The sequence below is a fragment of the Pseudophryne corroboree genome, chromosome 6 (genome assembly GCF_028390025.1).
Source record: "Pseudophryne corroboree isolate aPseCor3 chromosome 6, aPseCor3.hap2, whole genome shotgun sequence".
Taxonomy (NCBI): Eukaryota; Metazoa; Chordata; class Amphibia; order Anura; family Myobatrachidae; genus Pseudophryne; species Pseudophryne corroboree.
This window is the reverse complement of record NC_086449.1, coordinates 422611733-422623536: the sequence shown is the minus strand read 5'-3', so window position 1 is coordinate 422623536 and position 11804 is coordinate 422611733. Positions and strand designations below refer to the sequence as shown.

Below are 11804 nucleotides of genomic sequence, written 5' to 3'. Positions count from 1 at the left end.
TAGACCGTTTTGGACCACGAACCTGAGGTACCCTTGGTGTGAAGGACAAATTGGAACATGAAGGTAAGCATCCTTGATGTCCAAGGACACCATAAAATCCCCTTCTTCCAGATTCGCTATCACTGCTCTGAGTGACTCCATCTTGAACTTGAATTTTTGTATGTACAGGTTCAGAGATTTTAGATTTAGAATCGGTCTTACCGAGCCGTCCGGCTTCGGTACCACAAATAGCGTGGAGTAATACCCCTGTCCCTGTTGTAGGAGGGGTACCTTGACTATCACCTGCTGAGAATACAGCTTGTGAATGGCCTCCAATACCGTCGCCCTGTCGGAGGGAGACGTTGGCAAAGCAGACTTCAGGAAACGGCGAGGAGGGGACTTCTCGAATTCCAACCTGTAACCCTGAGATACTACCTGCAGGATCCAGGGGTCCACCTGCGAGTGAGCCCACTGTGCGCTGAAATGTTTGAGGCGACCCCCCACCGCCCCCGAGTCTGCTTGTAAGGTCCCAGCGTCATGCTGACGCCTTTGTAGAAGCCGGGGAGTGCTTCTGCTCCTGGGAAGGAGCTGCTTGTTGCAGTCTCTTACCCTTTCCTTTGCCTCGGGGCAAATAGGAATGTCCTTTTGCTCGTTTGTTCTTATAGGAACGAAAGGACTGCGGCTTTTTCTGCTGGGAGGTGACCTGGGGTAAAAAGGTGGATTTTCCGGCCGTTGCCACCAGATCCGATAGACCGACCCAAATAATTCCTCCCCCTTATACGGCAATACTTCCATATGTCGTTTGGAATCCGCATCACCTGACCACTGGCGCGTCCATAAACTTCTTCTGGCAGATATGGACATCGCACTTACTCTTGATGCCAGAGTGCAAATATCTCTCTGTGCATCTCGCATATAAAGAAATGCATCCTTTAACTGCTCTATAGTCAGTAAAATACTGTCCCTATCCAGGGTATCAATATTTTCAGACAGTGACTCCGACCAAGCCACGCCAGCACTGCACATCCAGGCTGAGGCGATTGCTGGTCTCAGTATAACACCCGTATGTGTGTATATACTTTTTAATGTATTCTCCAGCCTCCTATCAGCTGGATCCTTGAGGGCGGCCGTATCAGGAGACGGTAACGCCACTTGCTTTGATAAGCGTGTGAGCGCCTTATCCACCCTAGGAGGTGTTTCCCAGCGCGCCCTAACCTCTGGCGGGAAAGGGTATAATGCCAATAACTTCTTTGAAATTAGCAGTTTTCTATCTGGGGTAACCCACGCTTCATCACACACTTCATTCAGTTCCTCTGATTCAGGAAAAACTATCGGTAGTTTTTTCACACCCCACATAATACCCCTTTTTGTGGTACTTGCAGTATCAGAGATATGCAAAGCCTCCTTCATTGCCGTGATCATATAACGTGTGGCCCTACTGGAAAATACGTTTGTTTCTTCACCGTCGACACTGGATTCAGTGTCAGTGTCTGGGTCGACCGACTGAGGTAAAGGGCGTTTTACAGCCCCTGACGGTGTCTGAGACGCCTGGACAGGTACTAACTGGTTTGCCGGCTGTCTCATGTCGTCAACCGACTTTTGTAGCTTGCCGACACTATCCCGTAATTCCATAAACAAAGCCATCCATTCTGGTGTCGACTCCCTAGGGGGTGACATCACCATTACAGGCAATTGCTCCGCCTCCACGCCAACATCGTCCTCATACATGTCGACACACGTACCGACACACAGGGAATGCTCTGATAGAAGACAGGACCCCACTAGCCCTTTGGGGAGACAGAGGGAGAGTTTGCCAGCACACACCCAAGCGCTATAAATATATATAGGGACAACCTTAATAAGTGTGTTCCCTTTATAGCAGCTCAAATATTATAAATATCGCCAATAAGTGCCCCCCCTCTCTGTTTTTACCCTGTTTCTGTAGTGCAGTGCAGGGGAGAGTCCTGGGAGCCTTCCTCGCAGCGGAGCTGGGCAGGAAAATGGCGCTGTGTGCTGAGGAGAATAGGCCCCGCCCCCTTTTCGGCGGGCTTCTTCTCCCGGTTTTTTTGGAACGTGGCAGGGGTTAAATACATCCATATAGCCCCAGGGGCTATATGTGATATATTTTAGCCAGAATAGGTATATTACATTGCTGCCCAGGGCGCCCCCCCCAGCGCCCTGCACCCTCAGTGACCGCTGGTGTGAAGTGTGCGGAGAGCAATGGCGCACAGCTGCAGTGCTGTGCGCTACCTCATGAAGACTGAGACGTCTTCTGCCGCCGGTTTCTGGACCTCTTCTCTATTCGGCATCTGCAAGGGGGTCGGCGGCGCGGCTCCGGTGACCCATCCAGGCTGTACCTGTGATTGTCCCTCTGGAGCTAGTGTCCAGTAGCCTAAGAAGCAAATCCATCCTGCACGCAGGTGAGTTCACTTCTTCTCCCCTAAGTCCCTCGTTGCAGTGAGCCTGTTGCCAGCAGGACTCACTGAAAATAAAAAACCTAACAAACTTTTTCTAAGCAGCTCTTTAGGAGAGCCACCTAGATTGCACCCTGCTCGGACGGGCACAAAAACCTAACTGAGGCTTGGAGGAGGGTCATAGGGGGAGGAGCCAGTACACACCACCTAGTGGTCAAACTTTTAAATTTTGTGCCCCGTCTCCTTCTGAGCTGCTATTCCCCATGGTCCTGACGGAGTCCCAGCATCCACTAGGACGTCAGAGAAAAGGGTTTAAACTAAAAGAAAGTTTAAAAATAAAAAAAAAACCACACACACCTTTCTCTGACGTCCTAAGTGGATGCTGGGGACTCCGTCAGGACCATGGGGATCAGCGGCTCCGCAGGAGACAGGGCACAAAAGTAAAAGCTTTAGGATCAGGTGGTGTGCACTGGCTCCTCCCCCTATGACCCTCCTCCAAGCCTCAGTTAGATTTTTGTGCCCGGCCGAGAAGGGTGCAATCTAGGTGGCTCTCCTAAAGAGCTGCTTAGAGTAAAAGTTTGTTAGGTTTTTTATTTTCAGTGAGTCCTGCTGGCAACAGGCTCACTGCTACGAGGGACTTAGGGGAGAGAAGTGAACTCACCTGCGTGCAGGATGGATTGGCTTCTTAGGCTACTGGACACCATTAGCTCCAGAGGGAGTCTGAACACAGGTCTCACCCTGGGGTTCGTCCCGGAGCCGCGCCGCCGACCCCCCTTGCAGATGCCGAAAAGTGAAGGTCCAGAAACGGCGGCAGAAGACTCTTCAGTCTTCATAAGGTAGCGCACAGCACTGCAGCTGTGCGCCATTGTTGTCAGCACACTTCATAGCAGCGGTCACTGAGGGTGCAGGGCGCTGGGGGGGGCGCCCTGGGCAGCAATGATAGTACCTTATTCTGGCTAAAAATACATCACATATAGCCCCTGGGGGCTATATGGATGTATTTAACCCCTGCCAGGTCTCAGAAAAACGGAAGAAGCCCGCCGAAAAGGGGGCGGGGCCTATTCTCCTCAGCACACAGCGCCATTTTCCCTCACAGAAATGCTGGTGGGAAGGCTCCCAGGCTCTCCCCTGCACTGCACTACAGAAACAGGGTTAAAACAGAGGGGGGGGGGGCACTTATTTGGCGATATGTATATATATATATATATTAAAATGCTATAAGGGAAAAACACTTATATAAAGGTTGTCCCTGTATAATTATAGCGTTTTTGGTGTGTGCTGGCAAACTCTCCCTCTGTCTCCCCAAAGGGCTAGTGGGGTCCTGTCCTCTATCAGAGCATTCCCTGTGTGTGTGCTGTGTGTCGGTACGTGTGTGTCGACATGTATGAGGACGATGTTGGTGAGGAGGCGGAGCAATTGCCTGAAATGGTGAGGTCACTCTCTAGGGAGTCGACACCGGAATGGATGGCTTATTTAAGGAATTACGTGATAATGTCAACACGCTGCAAGGTCGGTTGACGACATGAGACGGCCTGCAAACAAATTAGTACCTGTCCAGGCGTCTCAAACACCGTCAGGGGCTGTAAAACGCTCATTTACCTCAGTCGGTCGACACAGACACTGACTCCAGTGTCGACGGTGAAGAAACAAACGTATTTTCCTTTAGGGCCACACGTTACATGTTAAGGGCAATGAAGGAGGTGTTACATATTTCTGATACTACAAGTACCACAAGAAGGGTATTATGTGGGGTGTGAAAAAACTACCTGTAGTTTTTCCTGAATCAGATAAATTAAATAAAGTGTGTGATGATGCGTGGGTTTCCCCCGATAGAAAATTATTGGCGGTATACCCTTTCCCGCCAGAAGTTAGGGCGCGTTGGGAAACACCCTTTAGGGTGGATAAGGCGCTCACACGCTTATCAAAACAAGTGGCGGTACCGTCTCCAGATAGGGCCGCCCTCAAGGAGCCAGCTGAGAGGCTGGAAAATATCCTAAAAAGGTATATACACACATACTGGTGTTATACTGCGACCAGCGATCGCCTCAGCCTGGATGTGCAGCACTGGGGTGGCTTGGTCGGATTCCCTGACTGAAAATATTGATACCCTTGACAGGGACAGTATTTTATTGACTATAGAGCATTTAAAGGATGCATTTCTATATATGCGAGATGCACAGAGGGATATTTGCACTCTGGCATCAAGAGTAAGTGCGATGTCCATATCTGCCAGAAGAGGTTTATGGACACGACAGTGGTCAGGTGATGCAGATTCCAAACGGCACATGGAAGTATTGCCGTATAAAGGGGAGGCGTTATTTGGGGTCGGTCCATCGGACCTGGTGGCCTCGGCAACAGCTGGAAAATCCACCTTTTTTACCCCAAATCACATCTCAGCAGGAAAAGACACCGTCTTTTCAGCCTCAGTCCTTTCGTCCCCATAAGAGCAAGCGGGCAAAAGGCCAGTCATATCTGCCCAGGGATAGAGGAAAGGGAAGAAGACTGCAGCAGGCAGCCCATTCCCAGGAACAGAAGCCCTCCACAGCTTCTGCCAAGTGCTCAGCATGACGCTGGGGCCGTACAAGCGGACTCAAGTGCGGTGGGGGGTCGTCTCAAGAGTTTCAGCGCGTAGTGGGCTCACTCGCAAGTGGACCCCTGGATCCTACAAGTAGTATCCCAGGGGTACAGACTGGAGATTCGAGACGTCTCCCCCTCGCAGGCTCCTGATGTCTGCTTTACCAACGTCTTCCTCCGACAGGGAGGCAGTATTGGAAACAATTCACAAGCTGTATTCCCAGCAGGTGATAATCAAAGTACCCCTCCTACAACAAGGAAAGGGGTATTATTCCACACTATATTGTGGTACTGAAGCCAGACGGCTCGGTGAGACCTATTCTAAATGGGAAATCTTTGAACACTTACATACAAAGGTTCAAATCAAGATGGAGTCACTCAGAGCAGTGATAGCGAACCAGGAAGAAGGGGACTATATGGTGTCCCTGGACATCAAGGATGCTTACCTCCATGTCCCAAATTGCCCTTCTCACCAAGGGTACCTCAGGTTCGTGGTACGGAACTGTCACTATCAGTTTCAGACGCTGCCGTTTGGATTGTCCACGGCACCCCGGGTCTTTACCAAAGTAATGGCCGAAATGATGATTCTTCTTCAAAGAAAAGGCGTCTTAATTATCCCTTACTTGGACGATCTCCTGATAAGGGCAAGGTCCAGAGAACAGTTGGAAGTCGGAGTAGCACTATCTCAAGTAGTTCTACGACAGCACGGGTGGATTCTAAATATCCAAAATCGCAGCCGTTTCCGACGACACGTCTGCTGTTCCTAGGGATGGTTCTGGACACAGTCCAGAAAAAGTTGTTTCTCCCGGAGGAGAAAGCCAGGGAGTTATCCGAGCTAGTCAGGAACCTCCTAAAACCAGGAAAAGTGTCAGTGCATCATTGCACAAGAGTCCTGGGAAAAATGGTGGCTTATTACGAAGCGATTCCATTCGGCAGATTCCACGCAAGAACTTTTCAGTGGGATCTGCTGGACAAATGGTCCGGATCGCATTTTCAGATGCATCAGCGGATAACCCTATCTCCAAGGACAAGGGTGTCTCTCCTGTGGTGGTTACAGAGTGCTCATCTTCTAGAGGGCCGCAGATTCGGCATTCAGGATTGGATGCTGGTGACCACGGAGGCCAGCCTGAGAGGCTGGGGAGCAGTCACACAGGGAAAAAATTTCCAGGGAGGGTGATCAAGTCTGGAGATTTTTCTCCACATAAATATACTGGAGCTAAGGGCAATTTACAATGCTCTAAGCTTAGCAAGACCTCTGCTTCAAGGTCAGCCGGTATTGATCCAGTGGGACAACATCTGGGCAGTCGCCCACGTAAACAGACAGGGCGGCACAAGAAGCAGGAGGGCAATGGCAGAAACTGCAAGGATTTTTCGCTGGGCGGAAAATCATGTGATAGCACTGTCAGCAGTGTTCATTCCGGGAGTGGACAACTGGGAAGCAGACTTCCTCAGCAGGCACAACCTCCACCCGGGAGAGTGGGGACTTCATCGGGAAGTCTTCCACATGATTGTGAACCGTTGGAAAAGACCAAAGGTGGACATGATGGCGTCCCGCCTGAACAAAAAACTGGACAAGTATTGCGCCAGGTCAAAAGACCCTCAGGCAATAGCTGTGGACGTTCTGGTAACACCGTGGGTGTACCAGTCGGTGTATGTCTTCCCTCCTCTGCTTCTCATACCCAAGGTATTGAGAATTATAAGACGTAGAGGAGTAAGAACTATACTCGTGGCTCCGGATTGGCCAAGAAGGACTTGGTACCCGGAACTTCAAGAGATGCTCACAGAGGACTCATGACCTCTGCCGCTAAGAAGGGACTTGCCTCAGCAAGTACCATGTCTGTTCCAAGACTTACCGCGGCTGCGTTTGACGGCATGGCGGTTGAACGCCGGATCCTAAGGAAAAAAGGCATTCCGGAAGAGGTCATTCCTACCCTGGTCAAAGCCAGGAAGGAGGTGACCGCACAACATTATCACCACATGTGGCGAAAATATGTTGCGTGGTGTGAGGCCAGGAAGGCCCCATGAAGAAATTTCAACTCGGTCGTTTCCTGCAAACAGGAGTGTCTATGGGCCTCAAATTGGGGTCCATTAAGGTTCAAATTTCGGCTCTGTCGATTTTCTTCCAGAAAGAATTGGCTTCAGTTCCTGAAGTCCAGAAGTTTGTCAAGGGAGTACTGCATATACAACCCCCTTTTGTGCCTCCAGTGGCACTGTGGGATCTCAACGTAGTTCTGGGATTTCTAAAATCACATTGGTTTAAACCGCTCAAATCTGTGGATTTGAAATATCTCACAGGGAAAGTGACCATGCTGTTGGCCCTGGCCTCGGCCAGGCGAGTGTCAGAATTGGCGGCGTTTGTCTCAAAAAAGCCCATATCCGATTGTCCATTCGGACAGGGCAGAGCTGCGGACTCATCCCCAGTTTCTCCCTAAGGTGGTGTCAGTGTTTCACCCGAACCAGCTTATTGTGGTACCTGCGGCTACTAGGGACTTGGAGGACTCCAAGTTGCTAGATGTTGTCAGGGCCCTGAAAATATAGTTTCCAGGACGGCTGGAGTCAGGAAAACTGACTTGCTGTTATCCTGTATGCACCCAACAAACTGGGTGCTCTTGTTTCTAAGCAGACGATTGCTAGTTGGATGTGTAGTACAATTCAGCTTGCACATTCTGTGGCAGGCCTGCCACAGCCAAAATATGTAAATGCCCATTCCACAAGGAAGGTGGGCTCATCTTGGGCGGCTGCCCGAGGGGTCTCGGCTTTACAACTTTGCCGAGCTGATACTTGGTCAGGGGCACACCCTAACTGAGGAGGACCTGGAGTTCTCTCATTCGGTGCTGCAGAGTCATCCGCACTCTCCCGCCCGTTTGGGAGCTTTGGTATAATCCCCATGGTCCTGACGCAGTCCCCAGCATCCACTTATGACGTCAGAGAAAATAATAATTTACTTACCGATAATTCTATTTCTCGTAGTCCGTAGTGGATGCTGGGCGCCCATCCCAAGTGCGGATTGTCTGCAATACTTGTACATAGTTATTGTTACAAAAATCGGGTTATTATTGTTGTGAGCCATCTTTTCAGATGCTCCGCTGTTATCATGCTGTTAACTGGGTTCAGATCACAGGTTGTACAGTGTGATTGGTGTGGCTGGTATGAGTCTTACCCGGGACTCAAAATCCTTCCTTATTGTGTACGCTCGTCCGGGCACAGTATCCTGAGGCTTGGAGGAGGGTCATAGGGGAGGAGCCAGTGCACACCACCTGATCCTAAAGCTTTTACTTTTGTGCCCTGTCTCCTGCGGAGCCGCAGATCCCCATGGTCCTGACGGAGTCCCCAGCATCCACTACGGACTACGAGAAATAGAATTATCGGTAAGTAAATTCTTATTTTTCTAACCCTGCTGTTTCCACTACCCTCCCGGGTGGTCAATATATTGGGTGTACACACTGAATAATATCGCTACCAGTATTGTTCAACAACGTCCCACCACATCCGTTCCGAACATGTAGTTTTGTACGTTAAGTTCAAAATTACCTACATGCAGAAGCGATGGAAGGGGCTGATGACGATAAACAGGAGCACTTATCAGTTATTGCTTGCACACTAGGAAATATTTTAAACGATAACTCTCAGAAGGGTGAAAAGGAGCGATTTCAACTAAAATATTACCTAGTGTGTATGCTTTAACATGGGATCACTAGCTATTCTACTGTGCCTTCATGGGCGAGTGGTGATGCATATAATGTACACTTCATGTCAGAAGAATTTAGTGGGAGGAAAGGTTGGATTAATAAAAAAAATAAAAAAAAAAAATATTAAAGAAAAAACCCAAGACAACTTTTGGGTTAAACTAGTTTTTCATGAATGTTTTAATGAAAAATCAAATTGAATCATCTATTAGAAACCTTGATCAACCACATTTTTCAGGCGGTCTTACATTAGTATTAGTAGGCGTTGATTTTACATCTTTCAATATTTTTTTTAAATAAGTTAGTTAAGCAGTAACCCTCTTTAATACTTACAATTAAAAATAAATCTGCATAGTAAGAAAATCAGAAACGCAGAAGCACTTTTCAGAGAAATGCTGCGAAACCCTTGTGGCGCCATATAAATAAAGGATAATCATTAAATTAAAAAAAACACACAACACGTTTGCTTTAAACCAGCCAACCCCAGTGGCAGGCAAGTTTTGATATTGTTTCAATTAACAATCACATGAATGTGAGCACGCTGTAAGGTGTTGTTACATTGGAACACCTATTTTTGCAGAAACAAAGTGTACAAAGCAGAGACCCCCTCCTCATTAGCTACACATTAGTGACTAGTAACCGCGCTGCTGGGGACTGGAGGCAGAATGAAGATCTACAGCGTGCTATAAGACGCTGCCCGACATCCCAGCAATACGCCCCATCCATCACTGCACCATGCTACAGGCACAGTCTATGGGGGATCACTGTGCGGCCAATGCAGCACAGCAGGCGCTCCCACCCGCTTTCCTCAGGCGGCTACATGACTATGGGGTACATTTACTAAGCAGTGATAAGAGCAGAGAAGTGAGCCAATGGAGAAGCACTGAAGTAACATCTATAATTTGCATACTATAAAATGATACAGAGCTGTGGATAGGGAAATTTCTCCACTGGCTCACTTCTCCGCTCTTGTCACTGCTTAGTAATTGTTCCCCTATATCCGAGGCACTGCGATCCTTACAACCTGACAGCGTGCGTCTTGCGGGCCGTGGCCGGCAACATGCGCTACAGCGACACCACACACAGAGCACAGCAGCTGCGCAGCGATCACCTCACACACGGCTGTCACACTGCGTGGCCGTGGACTGGAGACACAGGAAGACGGCCCACGCCACGCCACGTGACGGGGCGGGCGGAGCTGGGAGACACCCGGGACTCGGTTTCCCTCCTGTGCTGCCTCCGTTCGTCTGGCACGGCACGACTGCCCGGACGCTCTCCGACAGGCCAGCGGCTCGGCTCCAGTGGGAGTGAGCCGCCTCCGTCTTGTCCACTGCATCTTTTTTCCGCGATTACACTAACAAAATGGCCTCGACTCCCATGCGCCTTTCTGACTTCAACATTGGCGTCACGTGCTTTCCACGCCCCTTTTCAGTCACGCGATTGGAAGTAATTTTCTAGGACCCGCCTCTGTGCCGTCGCGCCATTGGTCAAGCTCGGATGGCCCCGCCCACTGCTCCCTGGCAGCTCGGCGGCGGAGTCTGGGCATCGCAGGAGCCCAAAATGGCGGAGCTGTGGCACAGTGTCCGTGCTGCGCCAGCTGACAAGCACGAAGCGCTGCCGAGAGCCAGGGAGGTTATGGTGGTGAGGGCGGGCGCGGAGGTGAAGCCTCCCCCGTCCTCCTCCAGCAGTGGCGCTCGCCGCGATCTGCATCCCGCCAAGAAGATCCGGACAGAGGAGAAGGGCTTCAAGCCTAAGCGTGTGAATGGCGAGGGCGGAGGGGGCGGGAGCAACCGGTCAGGACCGGGGTACGGCGCCTCGGCGACATGGAGCTTCCCAGTGGTGGCCGGCGGCAGCCCATGCCTCGCCCCGCCCGCCTCGTCCAGCTCCCCGCAACCAACGCCGCCTGCCCGCCTCGTAGCCGCTGACAGACCGAGGAAGCCTAGCGACAGACGCGACAAGGAGAGGAGGAAGCAGCGCGACCGATGTGCGGAGAATAACGGCGAGGTGGCGGCTGGGAGCGGGGGAATCCCCGGCCTTCCCGGCGCCCCGCCGCCCGCTGCTGTCAGAGGTGAGTGTGGCCGCCTGTCTTGCTGCTGACAGTCCGGCACGGACTCGCTGTGCTAGGGCCTCCCCCGGTGTGCGCACACCCGCCGTCATTACATGTGTCGCTGCTGCTGTATAGGGCACCCGTGCTGCTGACTGACCGGACGGCTCATGGGCACCGCTCAGTGCTGTGTGTGTGTGCATGTGCTCGCCGTGGGGTGATATAATGCAGCCTGCACCTAAGGGCTACTATGTGGCATGGTTTTGGGAAAGGCAGACTGAGCACTTCATACTTTATTTCCCCTGTTATTTGGAGGATTTTTAGTTATTTGAATGTTTCTTTTGATAGATATATATATATATATATATATATATATATTATTATTTTTTTCATTTCGAGCAGCAAAAATCCCAGTTTCTATGCTAACACAAGGAAGTAAAAAGGATTGGAGAGCTGTGTTGGTAAACAGAGAGCACCTGGGAGTTATACTTCCCAAAATGTAAGCTATTGTTTATTGTAGATTTTTCTGGTAATACTTTGGGGCATATTTAACAATAAGTACTATCACTTTTTGCTATTGATAAATGATACTCCAGCCAATCAGCTCCTGTCATTTTTTTCAAATGCATGACAGGAGCTACTTGGTTGGGGCACCATTTATACACAATGGGGTCGATTCAATTGATTGCGAAGTGATTAGCCCCAGGATAAATTTAGTTCACACTGCTTTGTTCAAGAATGCTCGTACTCGAGCCTTAAATAGGGTGTTTAGGCAGAAGAACGGGCATTCTCTTGACATAAGTGCGCTGCAGCACTATTTTTGTTGGTATTCTGCTTGCACCCCTATAGGCATGTGAGCAGAAATCCACTAGTCGGCCAAAGCAGCATGCTAAATGGAATAGCGTGGGACCACTTTCTCGTCGCTATTCACTTCACAATCATTTGAATCGACCCCAATGTCTTTTAACAAGAAAATCACTTGTTAAATCTGCCCCTATATCTCGTACACTTTGTCACATTGTGGAAGTAGTTTGTAACTTCAGTTATGTTTTATTTGGTGAACCACATATTCTAATTGTCTGCGCCGGCGCCCAACAAAGCATTTCA

At 49.9% G+C, this 11804-nt stretch overlaps 1 protein-coding gene across 2 annotated transcripts in view; it reads left to right on the top strand.

Annotated features, from left to right (window-relative positions):
* The first annotated feature begins 10121 nt into the window (after positions 1–10121).
* The window catches only part of RSBN1L (round spermatid basic protein 1 like), a 183462-nt gene continuing 181779 nt past the window's right edge, over positions 10122–11804 (top strand). The window contains exon 1 of one of the 2 annotated variants that reach the window (XM_063926975.1): positions 10122–10721. In XM_063926975.1, coding sequence (XP_063783045.1) covers positions 10151–10721 — 571 coding nt within the window. In that variant the 5' untranslated portion in view covers positions 10122–10150. The remainder of the gene's footprint in view (positions 10722–11804) is intronic. The other variant, XM_063926976.1, reaches the window with a different exon arrangement.